This window comes from Coptis chinensis, chromosome 3, assembly GCF_015680905.1.
Source record: "Coptis chinensis isolate HL-2020 chromosome 3, ASM1568090v1, whole genome shotgun sequence".
NCBI lineage: Eukaryota > Viridiplantae > Streptophyta > Magnoliopsida > Ranunculales > Ranunculaceae > Coptis > Coptis chinensis.
The window spans coordinates 68,332,394-68,358,591 of record NC_141458.1 but is presented as its reverse complement, the minus strand read 5'-3'; the positions used below and the strand labels follow the sequence as shown (position 1 = coordinate 68,358,591).

The following is a 26,198-nucleotide window of genomic DNA, read 5'->3' as shown; positions in this document are numbered from 1 at the left end:
TATCGATGCAGCATAGGTTTTGTATTGAAGCAATCGACCGTTCACTCTGGGATGTTTGTAACAATGAAAGACCATTTGGTGGAATCACTGTTGTTCTAGGCGGTGACTTCCGACAAATCTTGCCGCGATTAATACCCACAAGGTGAACGTGAGGATATTGTAGGTACATCACTGAGAAGGTCTTTGCTCTGGAAACACGTCAATGTTTTATCTTTGGTGCAAAATATGAGATTAGACAGTGACTTGCCAGAGAACGTGTTGTTATCCAATTTCTTGATGGAGGTATTACTTAATTTATTGAAAAAAATAATGCTTTTGTCGACCATTTTAAATTATACACGTACCACCATCTCATATGCTCTCATTTGAAATTTTCAGGTTGGAATGAAACCAGAAGAAAGTGTTCAATTGCCGCCAGATATTCAAAATTGTAGCCATCTTCATGACTTGCTAAATAATGTATATCCCGATCTAAATGGGCAATATGAAGCTGACCAAAATTATTTGACCGAGCGGACTATTCTTTCAACACGCAACGATGACGTTAGCACTATAAATGATATTGCACTAGATATGTTTCCTGGGGAAGAAATTGTTTGCTTAGGTGCTGACAAGTTAGGCGCTGCCAATGTTGTTGATAGTGGTAACGCAAATAGCTATCCGACAGAGTGCTTGAACTCACTCGATCCTTCTGGGTTGCCTCCATTCAAGCTTACTTTCAAGAAGGGATGCCCAGTAATGTTGCTGAGAAATATAGCGTCAACAGATGGACTTTGTAACGGCACGCGCTTGATGATTGTGTGCACATAGCCACACATGGTGCAAGTTCTAATCTTAACTGGAGAAAAAGTAGAGAATGTACGCATTATCCCGAGAATATCATTAACGCCTTCGACCAATGAAATACCATTTCAAATGACCAGACGATAGTTTCCAATTTGATTGTTGTTTGCAATGACGATAAACAAATCACAAGGGCAATCTGTTAAGAACGTTGGTATTGATTTGCGAAACCAGGTGTTTAGCCATGGTCAACTATATGTGGCGTTATCAAGATGCACTTCTTCAAAACGAATCAGTGTCATCCTCCCTCCTGATTCTTCAAACTACACAACTAATATCGTGTATTCTGAAGTCCTGCTTTCGTTTGAGAGAAGGTGTATTTTGTAACTTTTGAGCTTTGATGTTTATTTCTTGCTAGATAGAGGAATTTGTTTTTTGGATATTTTTTGATAACTCGAGTGGCGTAGCCACGGGTTAATTTCTAGTATATATATATTTCTACAGCTACTTTCTAAGTACACATGTCTAACACGGCATTGAGATAACAGGAGCGTTTGACTTTGTATAAAACAACAACACTTTTTGGTATATACTCAACGAACGTGCTATTTTATACAGACGTTGACAGCAAAAAATCTACGAGAAACAAGTATATTCGAATATAAACCCCAAGTTTTGTATGTCTTAAAAACATAGTGAAAAACATGAAAAACAGTTTTTCAATAAACAACGGTGACTTTTTTTACTATTTTATCAAAATAAACCTATATTTTATTATTAAAACGGTCTAAAACATCAGGGAGTTCATTTCTTTGCTGTGTCAGTTTTGTTGTAATTATATAGTGGACCAACGATGGATGAAAAATATTTTTTTTTGTGGAGATTTATTTTTTTCAAAAAATGTTTTTGTCTTTTAATAAATAAATAGGATCCAAACACCCCCTAACGGTTTTTTACTAATAAACCTAATATTATTAAACGGTCACTCCCTCTCTCTTGCTGTGTCATGTTGTATATATAGTGTTACGATGGATATAGATTTGTTTTCTTTTAAATAAAATGGATTCTTTATAAAGCCCAATAATGGAAAAGCCCAGAAAACAAGAAGAAATAAATATATTACGATGGCAGGTTATCTGGAATCGTTTCTCGTCTCTGCCAGTAAAGCTTGTTTAACTCCTCTTGCTATTTATATTCAGATCCAGGTTTGTTCGATGACTCATCTTCATTACATTCTCTGTTATTTTGGATCTGACAAACGTCGTTTTCTGTAGGGGTGTTTAATCTGCTTGCTTCTTGCTACCGGATGGGCATTAGCTGCTTATGTCAGGTACTTTGTTTTGTCTTTTAAATCTATTTTCGGTTAAGATGACTTACAATAATAATTCTCACAGAAATAGAGAGATTAGGCGAATCAAAACTAGTATGAAAGGTGGCAACAGTTTGGCATTCCTCTGTCAAGATATCAATGACCTGGAACATTCATCTCAGTCTCGGTTGCCACGGGTATCTGTTGTCATGCCACTTAAGGGTTTCGGGGAACACAATTTGCAGAACTGGACAAGTCAGGTCAGAATGCACTTCCATTTCTCCTTGTTAATTAATTTACCCAATCCTTCAGTTTATTATTAATTATATGCAGATAACATCTCTGTATGGCGGGCCACTAGAGTTTCTTTTTGTGGTTGAAAGTACTGAGGACCCTGCATACCATGCTGTTTCCCTTTTGATATCAAACTTTCAGGTAAATATCTCATCCATCATCTGAGCCTCCTGCATCTCTAATGCTATGGAAATATTTGTATTAGGTGGAATGCTATTCTGTTGTGACTTTGCCGTCTTCTTTTTGTTGCAATTTTAGTACGCTCCGCGGTTTTACTTTTAACTTTATATTTTCATTCTTAATATCTATCGGATCATTGAGTACTACAAATAAATAGACGAAATCTACAAACTTTATTTGATTGCTTTACTGCAGAATTTTTCTTCTTTTTTTGCTCAAGACTTTAGGTTTTGTTTTTCTATTTAATTGTCAATTTGTGACCGAAGCTTCTTGTTTACTAGTGCACACACTTTTTTAGGTTCCTCTTTAAATGACACGCTAGATTAATTGTGTTCTTACGGTGCACAAACAACAAATTAGACGAACTAAATTACTGCAAAGATTATATGTATGTTGACATATATGAGCCTTTAATATATTAATAGAATTGACCATTCACATAAAGTTCGAGCTTATGGAGAAATTGACAATTTAACATGGTATTAGAACCACTGGTTTCTGAGAGGTCTCGGGTTCAACTCCTACCAGGTGAAGATACCCAATCCTTCAACTTGTAGATTTCCAGCGTGTCTCGCTGAGGGGGAGTGTTGACATATATGAGCCTCTAATATATTAATAGAATTGACCCTTCACATAAGTTCGAGCTTGTGGAGAAATTGACAATTTAACAATGTACACCTTATCTGAAACTTTTTAGCACATCATATGTGCCATTTGATTACTATCAATTGTAGGTCAGAAGTTTAGTTCTTCACAACCCTCAAGATGTATAAATGCACTGAATAATATAAATTAGTACCTGAAAAGGCGATGGACTTTGTTTTTTTGTCAAAATGTATTACATAGAAGTTTTCGTGAGTGGAAGTGTAAATTTCGTTAAGATCATCTCAATTTGAGAATACTGTTACGTGGAAAATTGAGCCTCAACTGGTGGCGCATTACGATGTTCATTTGACTATGGGTGAAAACAAGGGGAACAAGGGGGTTGAATTATATGGAGCGAAGAATCATGGAGCTTAGGGTTTGGATTTAATTTTCCACTCTGCAGCATAGCGTCTAAATACATAGTATGTTAAGGACAAAGAACAAAAATGGCAAAATCAATTTGTATGTATAGAGGAGAGGTAACGTAGATTTGTCAGAGAGTAAAGCATGTCACCTTTTAATTTTCTGACCTAAGGCAGGTCATTCTATGCATGAGGCACACGGCATTCCCTAGGTACTCCAGCATATCTCTAGAGTTTTGTAAACACGTACCAGAAGCTCACCTCCTAGTGTCAGAAATTACATATATTGGTCAATTTCATGGGAAGTCATTGGCACACCAGCATGGAAGCATGTGTCAAAACATGTATACCTGTGATGGAGGCATGGGGCATGTTGAAGAAATATAAGCACATGCTGGAGCTACTGATGTTGGCGACTGCCAGTCTATTTAATTAATCAGGACGGATTGGAAGGAAAGCCAAACTTTTGTGAGAAGATATCTTACTGCTGAGATTGAATGATTGAAGGGGATATCGTGGTGTTCACCTGATCACCTCAACAAATAAATTGGGATTACAGATGGTTGAAAACAATTGACATCGTTTTAATCTGTGTGAGCATTTGTTATTTTTTAATGGGTGTTTATTTATGTATTTGTGGCTTCAAATGGAAGTTCTAAGTTACATCTTGTCCCCCCTGGTTTTCTCATGAGCGATGTGTTATGCTCCAGCTTGTTCTGTACTCTGTCGTATTTAGAGTTATGCTAACTGATGTTTGATCCTGATTGGTTATTCTTATTTGCAGGATAACATTGATACGAAGATTGTTGTAGCTGGGCTTTCGACAACATGTAGCCAGAAAATTCACAATCAGTTAGTATGTAAAGTGCCCATACCTTCTTGCCTGTCTTTTTTATTTTTATATATGCAAAAAGGAGGACCTGCTTTTTCTGGTAAACCGTTAAATTAATTCATGAAATTTTCATGTCATTTTACAGTGGGAAATGTAATATGATACGTGACCGTTTTTTCCATTTCTAAAATGGGATTATTAGCATCTAATTCTAGTAGAAGCAATCTTACTAGCAATGATGTTAATTTATTGGCTTATGCATGAGCCCTTTATTGACATGGGCACTGTTACACTTGTTTGGTAATGGTGTCCAAAAGATAGTGCGTTTTGTTTCTTTAGTTTCTTTTCAATAAATAAAACTTTTATTGATCGCAAGAAAATACTACTGATATTTTACAAGAGGGTGAGGGAGAAGCTTAATGACAAAGTTTAAGTAACATTGACACTTGGATGTGGGAAACGAGTACGAAGTGTCCGACATGGCATCTTCAAAGCACTTGGATGTGGGCACAGGGCTGTGTTAATACTATGATGTTTTAAGATGCTTCTAATTATATTTCACACATTCTCCTTTCTTCGTGTCTCTTCTTATATATATGTAACTAAGGGAAGGATTAAAAATTTCGTTTTCCATCTCTCCATGTTTCTTCTTCTTCCTCTGCTTCATCTAGGGGTTAGAGAATCTAACTTCCAATCGTCTGCATCAGTGCGTGTTAGTGTATAGGACACCTGTTTCTCAGACCAATGGATTATTTTTTGAAAATAGGAAATGTCGATGTTACGTTGGATAGAGTAAAAAAAAGAACAATGGACAAAGACAAATGTTTGTTTTTAACTCCCTACTAAAGATCCCATCTGAAGTACAAACTCCTCAAAATATGACCTCTAGGTTCATTATTTGATAGTGGCTTTGACAGCTATAACCACAGAGTCGCCAGTTTCTTAAGATCAGGTTAATCAGAGTCCTCCATGAGACCCAGAACACATGGACAGTTTGGGCCCAAAGCTGCTTCCTCTTCCCTTTCTGGACTTGCTAATGTTTCAAATAATTTACACATATATTCTTATGATAAAAGTATGACGTGGACTATAAGATTGGGGATCTCACTTTATGTGTAAAATATATATCAAAAAGAGATACATTTATTTAATAGTGTATCATACAGATACTTATAAAAGGAGAAAGAAAATTTGATATATTGCATAGGATATATTTAATATTGCAGGAATCAAATTATTAATTGGTAGTATTGCACAAGACTCTGAACATTTGAAGTTTGATGTTTTTATGGAACCCATACGCCACCTAGAGTTACCGAGCAAAAAGAAAAAAAAATACTCCACCTAGAGTTCGCTCCTCATTCTATGCCTATTAAAAAGACCAATTTATCTGGGAGAGTTCACAAACTGAATAGACAATGTAGAGGGGTATCGATCTGATCGTATGGGTTCCATTCGATAAAATGCTACTGTTATAGTTGCTTTGTAGTTACTCCTTAAATTTTATTTAGATCATATAGGTCTCTTTTGTAATGATTGATTGGCAGATAGATAATGTTTTTCATCGCCGTATTGCTTTTAACAGATTGGTGTGGAGAAGATGCATAAAGACACCAAGTATGTGTTGTTTCTCGATGATGATGTTAGGCTGCATCCTGGAACCGTTGGTGCCCTTACTGCTGAGATGGAAAAAAATCCTAATGTATGGGTTTGATACTTTATTTGTTATACTTGTATTGCACTACTTTGTCATGTGACTCCTGTCTTTTCCTAGAATTGAAACCTTGTTTCGTTTAGGACTGGATTAGTTACCCTTTACCATGTCATGAATCATATTAGGGTTTACAGATAAGAGATAGTGGGGATAGGAGACGAACTTGAGAAATTTAGTTTTGGTTATGTATGGGTCGCGTGTGTATAATAATGCTGAAGAATTCTCTCAAACTTGACTTCCGCTTTCTTGTATATAGATTAACTAGTGATACAAGGGTTACCCCTGATTATATGTGAATCAAACGTGCATTATCTTAACATCTCATCTGTCATACTTATCTCGTTATATCCTAGAAAGTTCTGGTTTGTTTCCTCATTAAATATCTGCATATATTACATTTCAAGTAAAAAAGCTTTTTAAAGTGTTAGTTGAAATCTAATATGTTTTTCCCTCAAGTTACGTCTTTTCCCTCACATACTAGAATGCCTTTAAAAGTAAGATTACTTACACTGTAATGTGTTTTTTTTATCGATTATTAGAAAAATAATTACATATTAACTTATCTTACTTTAATAGGCTTTGTAGTATGACGTGTTTTTCCACATAACATGATCTTATTGCGTAAAAATAGAGACCCAGCTTAATAAGTTGAAGAACAGCATGGGTATACATGCATCCATTTCTTGCATATAAGAGGATCACATTCTTTTCCTCAGACTGAATTTTCCTGCACATCTCATCCTAAATTGTTGTACTTATAACTTTATAAGTGACTATTATTGACTTCTTGTAGTGTTTAGGGGAAACGTTTTAGAAAGGATTTCAACCAGTAAGAATGAAGTTAGTAATTATTGGTTTCCATAATTATTGTTGTGTTTCTCTGCAAATATATGATATGACTCATTTTTAGGCCAATTGTTCCCTTTTTTTTATTTGGATCTGTAATTTTATGCAGATATTTATTCAAACTGGGTATCCTCTTGATTTGCCTTCTGGAAGTTTAGGAAGTTACTGCATTTACGAATATCATATGGTATGTCACTATAACCTTGTCTACATCTTTACTGAAGTTTAATCTAGAACATCTACTGTTTCTTTTGAGGTGTGCTTGTTCCATTTTCTGTATAAAGCATTGCTTGGAATTTTTTTTTGATGAGGATGGAGAAAATGACGGGTTATCTTCAGGCTTTCTCTTAAACGGACATGTCCGTTAACGGACATACATGTTTGCTAGGAAGCATAGATACCGATACGCGACACGGATACGATATGACACGGATACGCAGACACGGCATTTTTCAAAAATATAGGACACAGATACGTCATGGACATGTTTGAATAATATATATATAAATATTATATAATTGAGCATTTTTCACCAAATTCAAATTAAAATGGCAATTCTACTTCATAAAATGACCAATTCAAATACATTAAACAACAACTTACATGTATAATTTGGATTCACTTCATCTTTCTTCTCTTGCATCTCTTCTTAACTTGGATTTTATTTCACTTGTTTTTTTTTGTTGAAGTTCCAAAAAAATTTCTTGTATGTGTGAGAGATTAATGTCCCCCGCGTGTCGGAAATTAAAAATTAATTATAAAATCGGATACTCCAAATCGTGTATCGGACGCGTATCGGGGCATATCCGTGTCGGACACGTATCAGACACGGATACTTCACCCTTAGGGACGTATTGGTGCTTCATAGCATGTTTGTGGGGCGGCTTATATAGTATCTTGAACAACTTTTTAATTTACGCTTATTAACTTGTTCATGGGCAGCTTATATACGACACTATATAAGCTGTGCAAGACACTATATAAGCTGCTCAAGACACTATATAACATGTCTGTTAACGGACAATACATTTAAGAGAAAGCCTGAGTGTCACTCAAAGTTTAATTAATCTTACCCAGAAACTCAGTGCTATGGCCACAGAATCTGTAGCTTTTGATGGAACTACTGTTCTGTATTCTGTAGTCTCTTATGTAACTCTACTCTTTTCCAATTTATTTATGTCGAAACTCACACATATTGAGCATTTTTTGTATCTTGTGCTCATGGGGGAGCTGATGAGAGAAGAATGTAATGTAAGATCTGTGTCGTTCCATTCCTTGTTGCTGACCAGTCATTCAATTAAGCACTAAAAATCATATAATATGATTAATCTTACAATGTGGGTCTAGTGTTTGCCATGCTAACTTCCCGTTTTCTCTTATTAATTTGTTCTGCACTTCTCATAGTATTGGATTATATTTTCAGCCTTGCTCAATGGGATTTGCTACCGGTGGAAGAACATTCTTTTTGTGGGGAGGATGCATGATGGTAAGATCTCTCTTCTCTTTTTACTTCCATCTTCGTATCTAAGTAAAGTATACTGATTGTTAATTATTCATACTCTTTTGTTTCTGTTTTCAGATGCATGCTGATGATTTCAGAAATGACCGATACGGTGTGGTAACTGGACTTCGAGATGGTGGATATTCTGATGATATGACCCTTGCAGCATTAGCAGGTACGTTTTCTATGTTTTCGACTGGTAAGCTGAATGAGTATTCGTGACCAGTGGGTATCTCTGAAGCAGTACATGCTAGTTATTTTTTTTGGGGAGGAGGGAGGGGATCCATTTAACACTATTCAGCATCTTCCAGTTTAACAGTGAAATTTAAAATGCAATTAAAATTCCAGTTATCACAAGATCTATCTCGTCTAAGAGATTGAATTTAGTTTTAGATCCACAAGCTGTTGTCACTCAGACAAAGAGGAGGGTGGGTGTCAGATGCAATGTCTCATCATTGTGAGCTCAAAACATCGTAGGCCAAACTGTTTTAAGTTCAGTAGAAATCTTAGTTTGAATTCTCTACCTAGCTGTTGGAATTAGGAAACAGTTTTTATCCTTTGAATGAATTATATTCATAATTTGATGCTTTGTTCAGATTTATAAGCAAACAGTATAATTTTTTTCTAATATAAAGAAAAAACTCATTTTTGCCCAATACTCATGGTATATTTAGTTTCACACATTTTTTTTTTTTTTGTTTTCTCATATATGCTCTGTTTTTCTTACGTTTACAATAAAAATGCATAGTCAAATATGCTACTTTGGTACAAGTCGGTGGCTGAATCTTGGGCATTTGTCAAAACAGACACTCCATTGGACTGGAATATTGCCTTGCTGACCCTAGATCATGTCATCCCATTCCTTAAAATATCTTCATATATCACGATATTTTGCTCTATGCTGAAAAAGTATAGTATATCACTATATTTTAAAATTGGTGTACTCAATATTTCTAAGTTTGTTAAATGATAGTTGACATACTACGTAGCAAACATGGTTAGTGTTTTTAACTAGCTTGCCTATAAAAGACAAGTACGAGATAACTGATTTTAATTGGGAAAGGGGCAGATTATGGCCTAAGACATTATGCAAGTTTGGACGATCCTTCTGTTCCCTGAATATTATAGTGGAATAAATTAAGTCTCCAAATACCAGTAGCTTTGTTACCCACCATGCTTTGGGCCTCCTTTGATTTTTGTGTTCTAAAGGTAAAGGTTTCAACGTCGGGGATACACATTCAAACGGGTGGGCAACAGGGCTTCTTCCACTTTGTTCTCCATTTCTTGTCATGGTAGAACGCTTCTCTTCTGTGGAGTTTGTTAATACAGCCACATTTGTTCTACAATAACAATCTAGCACTTATGAACATCATTTGTTTTAGCTGTCATGTCTTTTCTAGGCAACCTTTGTTTCTCTTCATCCTCACCTGTCTCTTTTTTCTTTCTGATAGTTACAACTTTGTTTTTGAAACCCTTAAATTGTCTTGTGCCCAACACTGGAAGGCTTGACCCGTAGGCCTGTGAACCCCTTGACCGGTTTTTAACAAGTTATATTACTTTAGTGCAAATTGATTAGCAGAATAGTGAATCAGCACTATCCTTGCTTCTCTCAACTAAATATTATGTACGTATATACTCCCTGGACCCTGATAAGAGGTGCAATCCCCTATATACAGGGGTGCATAAGAGGCTCATTACATCACCGCCAGTTGCTGTCTTTCCCCACCCCCTTGCAAGTGATCTTAGTTTCTCAAGGTTTGTATTTTTTGATATTTTCCAGTTTGGGTTTCCTCTACATTATTTAGCACCTGCTATGCCTATGTTATTGGTACCTTGTTTTGGTCTTATGTAGGTATTGGAATTACCTGAGGAAGCAAACATTTGTTCTGGAATCATACATATCAAGAGTTAACTGGATAATGAACCGTGCATTATTTACAGTGCACTTCTATCTATCCTGGGGATTTGTTGCGCCATACGTTATGGCAGTGATTCACATTGCAGCAGTACTTAAAGTAGGTTTAAAGGAAAATCCGTCAGGCGAAACAACCATTACTTCTGGTGGTGAGCACATTTCTTTCCTTTTTTAGGTAGGTTCTATTTTGTTGGCAATATGTGCGAAGGATTCTTGTTCAGGATACTACCATCTATCAGACTTATACGCCTACATTTTTTATTGGTAAGAGTCTACTAGGCTCCTTAGTACTCCCCCCTCTCACTGATTACACCTATTATCTAGCATGTGTGTTGCGGGGGCGTGTATGCACATGCTTTGAGTTTATTGATTTAAAAGGCACAAGATAAATATCTACCTAGATATATTGTTGTTTAGCAATCAAAAATTGTAAGAACGTTAGTACTGACTTACCTTATGACGGAGAAATAAGTGACAACAGAAAATATATTAATAAGAGGATATTAACATGGAGTCTAGATGAACCAAAGTAAGAACTTGGAAAGAAGCCGAAAAAGAAAGGGTACTGGAGTTGGATAGTTTCCAACTTGAATTTTAAAAGTGTCCTTAGAAAAGGACAAAAAGTATATCAACGAGAGGATAAAAATAAATGAAAGTCAAATAGCTGCAAAAATTGTTTCTACAGCTTAGCTGGCTTGGTTGCAAAAAATAAATGATATATTCGCTAGTTGCCTAGTTCGACATTGCCCTTGTTTTGGTTAGTGTTTCGCCGTTTTGGTCTTGGAATATCTACATGGCCTTGGTCAACAACGAAAAACTAATAATCTTGAGCTCGACTTCCAGTTCCATACTGCTAGCCGCTTTGGAAAAGTAGAGACAGGGATCACATTTGTTTTATGAGTTGTTACATAAAAGCTAATCTGGGAGAAAAGAGTTGTGACTTTGAAAACCATGGTAAGATTTAATGGCGATGATGCTTAATTTATCTTTTATTGTCTTTGTTAGGCCTGGTGCTAGCAGGTTGCTTGTCTCTGTGTACTGTTGTTGAGCTTGTTTCAATGTGGAACTTAACAAGAGTGGAAATTCATCTTTGCAACATGCTTTCTCCAGAGGAACCACATATGTCTCTTGATTCTTATGATTGGAAACTTGTAAGTTTCAAAAGTTCCTTGGCTATGTGTCAAATTGATGAAATTTTGAAACTTGTAAGTTTCAAAAGTTTCTTGTATTTGAAATGCAGTCATATTTGAAATTTATGCGGAAAAGAATGTAATAATGTTTCATATATGTGGTTCGGTGTAGATAAAAGTGGTAAAACTAATGTATCATGACTGATATTACTTTTGCAGGTTTTTATTTCTATGCTCGTTGACAACTTCTTATACCCAATCTCCGCAATACGTTCACATTTCTCTCAGTGTATTGACTGGTCAGGTGTACAATACCACTTGAGAAATGGAAAGATAAGCCAGGTTTGCTATTCTTTCTTTACATGTGCTTTTTCTCTACATATGTTATTTTAGTATAACGTAATGATTTATTGTTAAAAAAAAAGTGTAATGTCGTGATTTCCATCATATCGAGTAACGTATTGCCACTAAAATTAGACTACTTGTACCTAATTTTAGCCAAATAGAATGAAACAGTTGAGAGGGGGTGGGGGGATGGCTCTTCTAGACTTTATTTTATTTTATTTTTTCCAGGTAGATGAAGATTTTAACTTCCTACACTAGATGGGGCCATGAATGCTGGGTTGTGGAAGTGGCCCATGCCTGTTGATCTGTGCCAGCATTTCCGAATACCATGGGAAAGAGACTCGAAACTGAGAACTTCCTCGAGTTGTAGTTTATAGTCTAAACTTGCTGCACTAGGTGTTGGTTAAGCCAGACACCCTGTTATAGATAGACAGTTCTGCTACTTAAGAACAAACGTGCTTAAAGCATTTAGGGCAGCAATTAATCTACTTTCTATTATGATTTCATGGCCATGTCTTTTTGTTGATAAAGAACATGTAGGATAACTGCTTCTGCGCATGAGTACATACTGATCAATCATTTCTTTATACAGATCGAAAGAAAAAAGGAAAGTGGTTCAAAGTATTCCGACTTAGCAGCAAAGCACCTGTACGGAAAAAAGGGCGCCCCACCAAAAGTTTCATTCCTCAAATTTTTGACGAGAAGTATTTGGCAGTGGCGCCAACCAAAGAAATTTGATATCTGATAAATTATTTCATCCCCCATCACCTTGATTTTTTTTTAATGTAGTGTTATCTTCCTCATTTTTACATTAAATTAATTGTTCAGCTTCAACCCAAATTTGCTGGGTTGATTTCATTGTTCAGTTTCAACCCATATTTTTCGGGTTGATTTTGTAGTGTTATTATTTTGTTACATATACTAAATTATTCAATTGAATTTTTTTTTCTTTCACAATCAAGTTTTCTTCATGTTCTTTCATACCTTTTGCTTGCTGTGAGTTCTGGTCTCTCAATGTTCAGATTTAGTGACTTAAGCAGCCTCATCAAACAAAATTATTTCTTTACTGACCAATAAATAAAATTAGTAGAGGTGAAGAATTCCTACCTTCAAGTTACTGTGATTGCCATATTTCTTCCCAGAGCATATGGTTTATAATTGATCTTCAGTGACGTCTCCCATAATTAATCCCTTTTTCTGCATTAAGTTAATCGAAATTGATAAACTATGTGAATTCATAGACCCCTTTCCCTTTCTATAAAAGAAACGGTTACTCAGGTAGAAATTAAATTGCATTTGGCATGTCTAGATATGCGTTTGGCATGCTAATAAGATTACTTGTGCCGAAGGTAACCTCAATGGAAAATAGCCAAGTTTTGCTGACCTCCCAAACCTTTGTTAGGTAGAATTGTAGAAAGCAACAGACCTTCACTAGCAAATACAATTATTTTGAGCATTCTATATTCCAAGATACCATCTCACTTGCATCAACTCGTTTTCCAATTTCCACCCTAGGATACTTTTAGCTCTTGTTATGTACTTATTATGTGTTAGAACTCTGCACTCCCGATGATCTGATTTTATGATGGATACATGAGGCTGCAAAAGGTGTAAGCACATCGTTTCAAATTGTTGTCCATGTAGGAGTACCAAATGGCTGGTGTACTGGTGTCCCTCGTAAATCTCTTTAACAGATCTCTAAAGCCGAACTCAAAGACTCGTGAAGAGTCTGTTTCTAAGCACATGTGGTTCCAAAATCAATTCAGAAAATTCGGAATCTTTACAACGAATCATTCTTTATACTAGAAAAGCTGTACTGAGCTTGTCAAGTTAGAAGCCAGTCTCAGGTCTATAACATTGTACTCTATCCGAGCCATTTGTAAGAGATTTTAGAAGCAAACTCAGGTGAAGTTATTCCAATCCAAAGTAAATAATATGCAAATGTTTTCAATTGAGAATCAAGTAATATAACAATTTGCAGTTCTGTTGCAGTAGGTAACAGGTCAATTGAGGCACCATAGATTAAAGCGAAAATCGTGCACAGGAGACGGGACATTCACTCCGTTGTGACTCCTAGACTCCTAGCGAAAGTCTGGAAATCCAGAGTGAAATTATACCAGAGTATACACATGATACTTTTGTAGTAAACTCTACTATTATATTTCATTGAGACAGGTCCATACGTGGTCAGCAAACCAGATCGCAAATCCTAACCTCTCTAGTTATTCTCTCCCTTCTTTCTTGGGTCATCCTCTATCGTTATTCTCTTTCTTCTTTCCTTATTCAGTATCTTCCACTCTGTTGTTGGGAACTTGGATTTTACAGTTTTGCATACCAAGTTTCCATCTACAGCTTGTAAATATGAGAGCATGAAATGCAACTTTCACTGAATAGCCAGTCCCAAAGGTATGGAAGTGATCAAGCCCAGGATGACATGGTAGCAATCCTTACCATAGTTCAAACTCTGGACTGCGAGCATCTTCAGTCGACCTGATTACACAACACCATAATGGCCAGTAACATTACTCCAGGAGATGATCCAACAGCAAGCAAAGAATTTGGAGAAAGAGATTGAGCAACTTAGGAGGCTGCAGTAGAAAGACACTGGAAGAGAGTCAGTGGTGCCAACTGTGCCCAAACTTTCTCTTTTTCAATTGGTTAATACAAAAAGACACGTGAAGAAAAGCACCACCGAAAACAGGATCTTTGGAGGTAATTATAGTCTGAAGAAGCTCCAATACTCCAAGGGACTCCAACGCTCTACCCAACAATAACTCAGGGAAACAACAAACCTGACCATCAAGCTTTTGATTGCTTATTGTGGGAATGGAACTGCAAATTGAAACCTCTAGATCAGCAACATCAAGAGCTTGTTATCCCGTCCAAGCTTCACAACCAGCAAAAACTTGACATGCCCATGGCTGGAAACATCAAATTACACAATGCATTTGTAACTGCTAAGATTATATCTAAAATTTTTGATTTCGGAAATGAGATGTTACATGGGATTCAAAGATGACTTTCAATTGAAAACTGCAGCATGCAAATTACAACCAAACCATCCCTGCCCCGCACTCAACTCATACAAAACTGGTTTTCACCCCTCAGTAATTTCTGTTATATTGACTGTAGAAGTAATCTGAAACATGTATTCTGTTAATGGTCAATCACGGAAAAGTCATCAGCCTTTCTTTTAAGTTCACAAAACTATCACCACTTGAAGACCAAGCCAAAGAAGAAACCTTTTAAACCCATCATGGGTGGTAGGACATCAACATCGAGTAGAAACCTCAGGGTAGATGATTCAAACACACTATCTCTGCTGCCACTCAAAACGCTCAATCTGTACGGAATACATCTATTGGTTGCCTGAGTTTCCCGAACATCAAGTAGGGAGATATGACCATACAGGCCATAAAAAATGTGAACTGCAAAATACAACTGATCAGATTTCCCAACTCGAGCAAGACATACATCTATAGCAAAAAAGAAATATGAATAAAGCTTATACCAGTAAAGGAAGAGTCAAGAAGCTCCAAATTGGCCATAATGCAAAGGAGAACCTGCATTAAGAGGAGTTCAGTGAATAGAAATGCTGCCTTGCAAAAATTTGTGGCGTGTGTTAGGAGAGGGGACTACACTTTACAATGATATGGTACAAGGGCGCCGTTTCAAGGTCAAGAACATGGGTTTCCATCAATAGGAATACTAGAAAAGTGATATCAATTCTTACAAGCAAAACGAGACGATGCCGAGCAGGGTCACAAGTGGAGCAACTGATGGAGCTATGACTTCCAATTTCTCGTCTGTTTTCCTGATACCCCATGCTAGAAGATTCATGTATGAAAATATAGCGACATTTAAGAAAACACCCAGCATTCCAAGGTACAAGGGTGCCCTGAAACAAAAAGGGAAGGGAACAGGATGGCATCAACTTAAATTGCATATAAACAGAATTTACACTAATACAATAGTAGTCTGAGTGCAATTATCTTTCTTGGAACTTTGATATCATCCAGCTATGCATTTAGCTTTTACCCCAGCAGGACATGCACACACGCCCAGCATTAACACAACAGGACCATAATAAATATGTCGTTTAGAGCAATTTTCATAATAAACGGATGTTTTGAATTACATTTAAGAAATACATATAAAAAATAAAAGAGAGTAATTCCAGCAGCATAGCAAATCAAAAGAAAATAAAAAAGAACAGAAAATTTGATCAATAAAAATCCATTCATTCCCATAGATTGTTAGAGTTACATCTTGTACAAGTAAAGCACCATAGTAGCAAGATGCTACAAGACCATCAAGCGCACACCCTTATGTTACCACCCATATCCCAATTACACATAAAGTCAACTGAATATAGTCCTCGGAAGCACGGACATATAAGCACACCCAATAAAACAAAATTTCCTTCACCTCCTCACTATATTATGCAAACCTCCTTTTGCACAAAAAACTCATATTTCTTTCCTTCCATAATGTCCAGGCAATAGCAATAGGCCGATGTGTCACCAACTATATCTTCTTTGCTAGAGGTTCCTCTATAGTATCCTTGGCAAAGGCCTCTCTTATGTTAACAGGAAACATCTAAGGCTTAAAGAAGAAGAAAATAATATTTCCCAAACACCATGAGCCACAAGACATCACAAGAAGAAGATCCACACTCTCATCCATGGTCTTGCGAAGTGAACAAATAGTAGGTAAGCTCACTCCCCTTCGATTCATGTTGTCACTCACTCGTCTTGATTCTCAAATAAGCAATCGAACCAAATAAAACAGCTTTAAATGAAATAAAATTGATGTGAACTAAGAATGGCGGAAGCTTCAATCAATTAATAATTCACTAAATAAAATAATTTCATTAATAAAAATCACTCGTAAAACATTAATCTTTCATAAATCAAATAACTTAACCAAAAACAACCTCGAACCAATGGAGGCACACTATTCTATTTATACTAAAACCTAAAACTCCTCAAACCTAACCTAAGCCAAATGGGCTAGGCCTGGGCCAACATGGGCTAAAACATAATAATAAGAAAAACAAAACTAAACTACACACTCTATGTGTGTGACACATCATTGCCCCCCAGGTTTGGAAGAGCTCGATCACGAGCTTAAGGCTCTTCATATCCCATGGTATTCTCTGGAAACACTTGCACAGTTGGAACCGTAATAGCATAAACATGCTCCTGAACATGATCTGTCATAGGCAATTGAGCATCTGGATCATTATCAGCAACAGGAACAGTCTCCTTTGCAAGCTTGGGGTAGTTCTCCTTGATATGACCCAAATCATTGCAGTTATAGCAGCGAACACCAACTCCAATAATTTTAGGCGCAGGCTTAGACACGACAATGGACTAAGAAGATTGAATAGGAACAAGGGAAGGACTAGCAAGTATGTTTTAGTCTTCAACGCATACTGATAAGCCTCTGCAAGGGTATAAATATCCTTAAAGTCAAGGACATCCTAAATAGATTGCTTGAGTCCTTACATATACCTGCCCAGTTTGTAGTCATCTGTTTTTGTCAAACTAGCACGAGAAGCAAGCAAATTAAATTTTTTTGTATAGTTTGTAACACCCTGTTTCAATGCTTGAACGTTGAACCCAACCCTTTGTGACAGATCACGATCCGAAAATCACATTTCATTTTCCACCATTCAGTTATAGAAAGATAACCTTGTGTAGTAGGATCTGACTGAGTACTATTCCACCAGTTTAGAGCAAACACATTCAATTTTGTTTCAATTAACATCACTCGCTTAGGGTCAGCAAATCCTTTGTACGAAAATATCTTATCACACTTATTCAGACAATCAATAAAAACATCAGAGTCTAATTTCCCATTAAAATCAGGCGCATCCATCTTAACACCATTCAAATTTGTATGAAAAATTAAACGAAGTAAGGCAATAAGATCATCAATACCTTGGAATACTGAAGCAACGACAGGTGGAGGATTGTAAGCATCATAATTAATATTATAACAATGCCCATGGGTACCTGGTGGATAGTGCTGATTGGATTTAGAATTCCAACAAGGTGGAGAAACATGAGGGTTGTTGACAAGGCATTGACTAGTACCACGCCCATGACCACGCTATTGGTGGCAAATATGGAGAGGCTGGTAGCACCCCAAATTTGATCAGACACTTTAGGTTCACCCCAAAGGTTGAGCACAGCTAAATCAGGCACCCAATTGTTAATATGATCCTAGACAGCATGACCAATATGAATAAACTAAATGAACCTATTGTTCGTGTGGTGGTGGTGCATAGGGATTCACAAACGAAGTATTTGGAGAAATTTGATGAGACGGCTCACGAGGCCCCTTCATACGCAAGTCAACAGGATCAGATGGTTGAGTACCTAGAGGTGGTATGGGTTGAGATGAAAGATTCACAGTAGCAAGAAGCGTATGTTGTGGAGTGTGCGGATTCCCATGTGGCTGAACAATAGCATCCGCAGGTATAGAAAAGCAAGGGGTTTTTTGCGTTGGTGACCATGGCTGCCATAAATACATCAAAGCGTGCTTGAGACTCATCAAAACGTGCTTAAGACTGTTGTTGATTTGTTATAATTGTTGTTATGTTGTTGATATTGGTAACAACATCCTAGAGCTTGGACACGGAATATTCCCAATTTGTTTTTCGAGGCATTGTGATGAACAATATTTTAATTGGAATAAAAAAAAGAATCTTGAAAAAAATTACTGTGAATAGTAACAATGATGAAGAGCCATGAACAGTAACAAATGGTGAACAGTGCTATCAAAACAGTGTTCATACTTACTGTTTACGGTATTGTTCATCACTGTTACTGTTTACACTTTTTTTTTTAAAAAAAAATCGTTTTTTATTCCAATCGAAATATTGTTTATCACAATGCCTCGAAATGCAAATTGGGAATCACCAGTCTCCAAGCTCAACAACAACATAACAACAATTATGACAAATCAACAACAGTCTCAAGCACGTTTTGATGAGTCTCAAGCACACTTTGATGCATTTATGGTAGCCATGGTCACCAACACAAGAAACCTCTTGCCAACACAAGCACCACCGTTGTTTCCAATTTCTGTACCTGCTGATGCTACTGTTCAGCCACATGGGAATCCCCACACACCACAGCATACACTTCCTGCTACTGTGGATCTTTCATCTCAACCCATACCACCTACAGGTACTCAACCATATGCTCCTGTTGATTTGTGTATGAAGGGGCCTTGTGAGCCATCTCATCAAATTTCTCCAACTATTTTGTTTGTGAATCCCTATCCCTATGCACCACCACCACTAGAACAACACGAACAGGTTCATTTAGTTCATTCATATTGGCCTGCTGTCTAGGATCTTATCAGCAATTAGGTGCCTGATTTAGCTGTGCTAAAGCCTTTGGGTGACCCTAAAGTGCCTGATCAAATTAAGGGGCGCTGCCAGTCTCCCCATATTCGCCACCAATAGCGTGGTCATGGGGGTGGTACTAGTCAACGCTTTGTCAACAACCCTCACGTTTCTCCACCTCGTTGGAATTCTAGATCCAATCAGCACTATTCACCAGCTACTCATGGGCATTGTTAAAATATTAATTATGATACTTATGATACTCCACCTGTCGTTGCTCCAGTATTCCAATGTATTGATGATCTTACTGCCTTACTTCGTTTAATTTTTCATACAAATTTGAATGGTGTTAGATGGATGTGCTTGATTTTAATGGGAAATTAGACTCTGATGCTTTTATTGATTGGCTGAATAAGTGTGATATGATCTTTTCTTACAAAGGATTTGCTGACCCTAAGCGAGTGATGTTAATTGAAACAAAATTGAATGGGTTTGCTCTAAACTGGTGGAATAGTATTCAGTCAGGTCATACTACGCAAGGTTATCTTCCTATAAACCAAATGGTGGAAAATGCAATGTGCATTTTGTGCAGAATTCTTGCTCCCTACTTGGGGCATCTCCGAAGGGGGGTGTAAGTTTACACTTCCACATAGGCGCCATTAGGACTTTACATCCCCCAATTCACTTTACTGTATAATATGTATATTAACACATTGAGGCTTCTCCAATGGCAAAATTTTAAGAGTTTGTAATTTGATCACGGACGTGGTTTCGAATGACGTGTGAGATATGTACAACCAGTCATGCCACTTTATATCTCGTTCCTACAGAATTAGGATTCACATGAAACTCCTATGTTGTAGAAAAATCTAGAACCCCTTTGAAAATATCGTGGCATCTTCCACCTTGAACATAGACCCATATGCAGCAACAAGTTCACAGCACATAGATATGGATGAATTGAGAACTCACGACTTTCCCACTTGGAGTGAGACCACGACCATTTGGAACAACAGCCCTCCACGTTGCGCACCACTTCCAACCTTGATGAAAATGGGGATCTTCGTGAGAAAGGGTGACTCTTTTACCTCATTCTACTTTGAACCTCAACGCAAACTCCCAAGACAAAACCATGATCATCAAACTTATCAGTGAGAGACAGAAAGCTGACTCAATCAGTTTTGCACCAAAGTTCACAAAATCAAAATGTGATTCACCGATAACATGTCGGATGATGAAATTGTTCATGGCTGCTCATTATGAGAAGGAGCAATAGGGATGTGGTTCAAGACGACAACCCATCGAGAATTTCGTAACCGGTGATCGAAATGCAAGAACATTAGCTTTAATGGCATTTTCTCTTGAACTTTTTCTCTGTCTATGGCCGCTCATTGATAAACATCTCACCACTTCAACAAAACCACATATCTTCCTCTATTCACTGGTTTTCAGACCATACAATAAATTGATCAAGAAATCAAACTGTACCACCACATATGTGAAACCTTGAGAACAAACATGCTGAAAATGGGTATAAAGGAAATAAATGGGAAGATGATAAGTTTGATGCAGATGGGAGAAAGGTTTCACAGTTTTGCACACTACTTCAACTGACGTATCTATATATTAAATGTCCATACATCATTCCATTCGACGCCCGATGGTTTTAGCAATTTGTATCCAAGTTGAGAATTCCCTTCCTCATTTATTAATTGTTAACTAATACATACGGTTTTCACCTCCCATTGGAAGGGGTTTTTTTGGAATAGGGGTGCAAATTTTCCATTTAATACTATTTACACCTCCCATTGAAGATGCTCTTATGATTGTGATCTGTCACAAAGGGTTCAGGCAGGCATTGAACAAGGCTCTTTAACTGTTACAGAGTTTACTGAAGAATTTAACTTGCTTGCTTCCAGATGACCACAAGCTGGGCAGGTATATGCAAGGACTCAAGCAATCTATTCAGGATGTCCTTGACTATAAGGATATCTAAACCCTTGCAGAGGCTTATCAGTATGCATTGAAGACTGAAACATTACTTGCTGGTTCTTCCCTTGTTCCTATTCAGTCTTCTTCTTCAAATGTGATGGCTAAGCCTGCGCCTAAAAATATTGGAGTTGGTGTTCATTGCTTTAATTCCAATGATTGGGGTCATATCAAGGAGAACTGCCCCAAGCTTGCAAAGAAGACTGTTCTTGTTGCTGATAATGATCCAAATGCTCAATTGCCTATGATAGATCATGTTCAGGAGTATGTTTATGCTATTGCGGTTCCAATTGTTCAAATGTTTCCAGAGGATACTATGGGATATGAAGAGCTTTAAGCTCGTGGTTGTGCTCTTCCAAACTTGGGGGAATGATGTGGCACGCACATAGAGTGCGAGGGTAGTTTAGTATTTTTCTTATTACTATGTTTTGGGCCATGTTGGCCCAGGCCCAGCCTATTCGGCCTAGGTTAGGTTAAAGAAGGTTTAGGTTTTTTAGTATGAATAGATAGTGTGCCTCCATTAGTTCTAGGTAGTTTTTGGTTAAGTTAGTTGATTTATGAGAGATTATGTTTTCATGAATGATTTTTATTAAAGATTATATTATTGAGTGAATTGTTAATTGATTGAAGCTTTCGCCAATCTTAGTTCACATCAGCTCCTCCTCCTCTCCAAATCTTCATTGCCATTTTGTCAACAAAGGTTTATTCATAAGCAAAATGTGTCTGCACCTCGACCCCCTTCTTCCATTTGGAAGACAAAGTCTATGCCACTTTACTAGATGCATCTCAACCTTTCCCTTCTTCCCCTCCCCAAATGAACCTCCTACTAAGCTTCCCCAACTGTTTAGCTACACCCACCGGAATATGAACAAAGAAAGATAGTAGTTTGGCATACTGGAAAGAGTTGCATTGACCAAAGTGAGCCTCCCCATCACCAATTGGCACTTAGATTTCTAACCTCCTAGCTTAGAATCCACCTTGTGGATCACCTTTCCTCAAATGACTTCAGATTTGCTTTTAGCTCCCAAACGCAAACCCATGTAGTAGGAAAAGTCTCCACATAACACCCCAATATCTCGGCAATTTACCCCAGATTCTCCACCACCTACACACCGTAAATCTTTGACTTTGTCAACTTAAATTTTGAGCCCAAAAATTAACTCAAACTACCCAATAAGATTCTTTTGTGCAAGAGCATTTTCCATTGCAACTCCCAACATATGCGATATAGAGATTGCCCCCTTCCAAATTCCAATTAGAATCACTAAAACCTTTCAGAGTGTTTTCGTTAACAGTTGAGAAAACATAAAATAGACAGTTCAGAAGACGGACGAGACCAATTTTTCAACAAAGTGCTCATCCCATATAAAACAATTAGACAAACAACCTTACATATTAAGATGCCTGTTGGTGGTGTCAGGGTGTGACTGTGTCAATAGCGTCGTACAAGTGATTGGATCACTGTGTTCAAATCAATTTCATTCAGTACGATGGGAATGAAAAACAATTTCAAGCAGCACACGGCAAAGATATGCATACGCTATGTGCTATGATTGCACAACAATCTTCAAGCCAAACACTAGATGCAGTATTCAATTCTTAGTCCTCTAACCAAGGATGTCACGCTGGATATCAGACACTCTGTGTAACCTAGATTTGTTAACCAATCACACTTTGAGAGTTTTGAATAGTAATAATGAACTTAAGAAAAACAGTCTAAAGGATGGATTAAAATATTCTTTAACTTAATTAATTATCATTCAATAAAAAATGAAGGTATCAAGAATTCTACAACCTTGTATATCATGATGCTTGCAAATTGTGTAAGGTGTGTAATTGTTTGTGAAACGAGTAAGATCCAGTTTCACTGCTAAGTCCTCTTTAACAACGAGTGTCAGAAGTTTTAATTAGAAAATAAATGCATTAAAAATAAGAGCAAATTAATGCCATACATCATCATGCATTCATACCTAAAACTAAAGAGAACTTTCTTAGCAAATCAATTCTTTCGATAACATTAAAAGAATTCTACTGAGGATGGATTAGACTAATTTTTTCAAGTAAAGTACTTTTATTTGATAAGAAAAGAACTCCTACGATGACAACTTCCGTTTAGCAAACAACAAAACAACCCAGAATCTAACACTTCTGCCTCTAAATCGCAGACTACTTTAAACAGGTTAATATCATTGGATCTAAGGAACTAGCAACTCCTGAACTGACTCTGGAACTATTCACACCACCCCAGACTGAAACAAAGTAAGTTCCCAACAATACTTAGAATGAATGAGAGTGTGACAGACCAATTTCCCGTCTGACATGCAATGAGAACAAAAGTTGACAATGAATTTCCTTCTCCTAATAAGATTCATTGAAGGTAAAGATTCTATTTTGAACGGCACACCAAAGAAGAAAGGAGACCTGGGAGGGAACTTTGGGTTTCCAAATGTAGGCACTACAAAAACTCGGGGTTGGACAACCTCAGCGTGAGATCAGAATGTGAGAACAAAAGGCAAAATAGAAGAACTTGGGAAAATTTACATTCCTTATCGATGGCCCAAATATGGCAATCTTTACTTTGTCTCACAGGAGGATAGAGTCCAAACTCCCCAAGAGAGCAGCAAGAGTCAGAATATCCCTGTCAGAATGGCAACATAAATACCACGTCCCACCCAAGATACTCATTATCTAACCGCATGAAATGATAAAGGGATTGGTTCTGAAAGAAAGAGACGGCATAGATTCTCAAAAACACCATGAACAAGAGTCTTTTATCCAACCAGGCAACCACTATCCCCCCGACAATTAATCCTATTCAACTCCCCAAGCCCAAGTCTCATCTCTCTTTGAAACACATCGAAACCTTTAGGATACATTTCCGAACCCCACAACAGTAAGACCCCACTTAATGACCACTATCCAGGGTTTCTAAATTTGGCCTAGGCGGTACCCTTCCTAGGCCTAAACCATTTAAAAAACAGAGGGCTGATTAGTTGGGCCATAATCGGCCTCTAGGCTGTCTAGTCAGGTTCAATTTTTTTTTTGCAGAGAATGATGACTTGTCAAAAAGAAAAGGCCCGAGAAGACTTAAGATTTGTATATGAATTTAAAAGACTAAAGCACAATATAATTAAAAGAAAAAAGCCCATTTATGGGGTTAAAAGATCAAAACATATTATGTTTCACGTCAGCCCTTCTCTCTCAGTCTCTTTGTTGTTCAAATCGAGCTGTTCATTTGTCATTTTCTTCAACTCGTACGACTTTTTTATTAATTACTTTTGATCTTGTTTAAAATTTATATGAAGGTACATGTGCAGTAAAATCACTCATGCATTTTTGACAAGTATATGAATTTTGATTTCTTCATTTCTTGTAGTGTGGGTGTGCGTGACAATAGAGAAGAAGAAAACAGCCTAGCACCTAGCTTGTCTGGGTGCCGCTTAGAAGGCCTAGGTGCTACAAGCTCTGCCATCACCCGACTACTGCCTAGCGCTTTATAGATCATTACTCTTTAGACATGTAACTTGCCAACCCTCTAATTCCTACGAAAATTCTTAATCACCGGTCCCAAATAGCCACTAACTTGTCCTCTGTCCCTAGGGGAAGGCCAAGGTAAGAAAAGGGGAAGGTCCCAGTGTTACACCTAGAGATCCCTGCAAATCTATCAAGATCCATAGTCTAACCAACCTGAAAATTTTACTCTTCGACATGTTCACTTTGAGCCCAGAGATGGCCTTAAAGGATCCCACGAAGAAATCTAAGATGGGAGACTAGAAGTCTAGAACCCTCTCTAGAGAGTCTAGACCAACCCTGAAACCCTCAATGACTCCAAGGGTGTGGTGCTAGGATGATTTCTCCATATAAGAGGACATATTACCCTTGTTTATTGTTAATTGAGACAGCTTCTGAAGCAAGTAGATCAATGAATATTTTTATTTTTTTCTGTAGTGGAACATTTAGATGACATGATTATTTCACGCTTGCATCAAGTGAGTCCTACAATAGAAAAAAAATTGTCTGCTTCAAGCTATGGGGAAATCTAGAAGGAGCTATAAATCCTTGTATCTTGAGTAGAACAATGTTGGTTAGATTGCTATAAACCAATGCAAAACTATATAGGAGGAAAAATAAATAGTACTGACACTAAACACAATGATTTACAACATATATAAACTAAAGTTAAAGAAAGGCCTAATCATCTTACCTTCTAATCCGTTCATCATGGCACAAGATATATATAAAATTGGAACGCCGATCACCAAAGTAGATGATGAAAATTGTGGAAGCAATCCAAAGAACATTCTCCATAACCTCAGTCCAACTTCTAGTTCTAGTAACCAGAGGCGGAGCTGGCGCTCTCGAACACGCATCATCCTCAAGGTCATCACCACTAGAAGCATATCCTTGACTATGTCTTTGCCTCATAAATCCCCCACCAGCAACTGGAGTTCCACCCGACATTATTACTACTAATTCCAATCCCAAAATCTCAATATATTCTTCAAAACTTATTATCTGTAATCAAAATTTAATCTTGGTACAAACAAACCCATGCTTTAATTCTGTTTCTTGTTTTGCAATCCAGCTAATAATTCAATCACTAACAAAATTTGCAATGGTTTTTTTTTTTCTTTTTCTTAAAGTGGAAAGATTTGGAGAAGTTAAGAAAGATTCTTTTCTTGTTACGTAGATTGGAATCTTGGATGTACTTTTATATTATGGAAACAAAAGAAAAGAGAATGTTGAATTTTCATAACGTACGTAATGATTCTGTGTACCTTAGCCTACAGTTATTGATAGATTTTTGGGTCCCACTGAATAGTGATTAATGGATTGTGATTTGGTTAGGGGGTTTATTGGAGATGAATGACTTGAGAGAGCATGTGATTAGGGTTGTTTTGGAAATTGTTCTTTTATTAAGTAAGTACGTAAAAGATGGGATTAATTAGAGAAATGAATGTGACGTTAGACAGCAAGGCTAGCTTTCGTGAGG

General features: G+C 37.1%; 3 protein-coding genes across 7 annotated transcripts; 2 read left to right on the top strand and 1 right to left on the bottom strand.

Annotated features, from left to right (window-relative positions):
• Nucleotides 1–225: 225 nt before the first annotated feature.
• LOC147510537 (uncharacterized) lies at nt 226–810 on the top strand. The gene is made up of 2 exons (XM_086598170.1): nt 226–282; nt 379–810. The coding sequence occupies exons 1-2, from the start codon at nt 226–228 to the stop codon at nt 808–810; spliced, it is 489 nt and encodes a 162-aa protein (XP_086454296.1).
• A 916-nt stretch (nt 811–1,726) lies between these two features.
• On the top strand, nt 1,727–12,813 carry LOC147510536 (uncharacterized). Of its 2 annotated transcripts, none has more exons than XM_086602477.1 (14): nt 1,727–1,988; nt 2,058–2,113; nt 2,178–2,352; nt 2,426–2,527; nt 4,358–4,429; nt 5,991–6,107; nt 7,075–7,152; nt 8,389–8,451; nt 8,545–8,641; nt 10,143–10,221; nt 10,319–10,530; nt 11,387–11,532; nt 11,731–11,853; nt 12,449–12,813. In XM_086602477.1, the coding sequence occupies exons 1-14, from the start codon at nt 1,908–1,910 to the stop codon at nt 12,599–12,601; spliced, it is 1,554 nt and encodes a 517-aa protein (XP_086458603.1). In that variant the 5' UTR covers nt 1,727–1,907; the 3' UTR covers nt 12,602–12,813. The 2 variants fall into 2 exon arrangements, with proteins under 2 accessions (XP_086458603.1, XP_086458602.1); XM_086602476.1 differs by having other exon boundaries at nt 1,867–1,988; nt 11,387–11,586.
• Nucleotides 12,814–13,783: 970 nt separating this feature from the next.
• LOC147510535 (testis- and ovary-specific PAZ domain protein) lies at nt 13,784–26,073 on the bottom strand. Of its 4 annotated transcripts, none has more exons than XR_015218921.1 (5): nt 25,410–26,073; nt 15,590–15,754; nt 15,368–15,419; nt 14,546–15,284; nt 13,784–14,444 (listed from the first exon to the last, which is right to left on the bottom strand). XR_015218921.1 is itself a non-coding variant. In XM_086602475.1 (4 exons), the coding sequence occupies exons 1-4, from the start codon at nt 25,664–25,666 to the stop codon at nt 15,195–15,197; spliced, it is 564 nt and encodes a 187-aa protein (XP_086458601.1). In that variant the 5' UTR covers nt 25,667–26,073; the 3' UTR covers nt 13,784–15,194. The 4 variants fall into 4 exon arrangements, 1 of the variants encoding a protein (XP_086458601.1); XR_015218922.1 differs by having other exon boundaries at nt 14,549–15,284; XR_015218920.1 differs by having other exon boundaries at nt 13,784–14,777; nt 14,859–15,284; nt 25,410–26,068.
• Nucleotides 26,074–26,198: the final 125 nt, after the last annotated feature.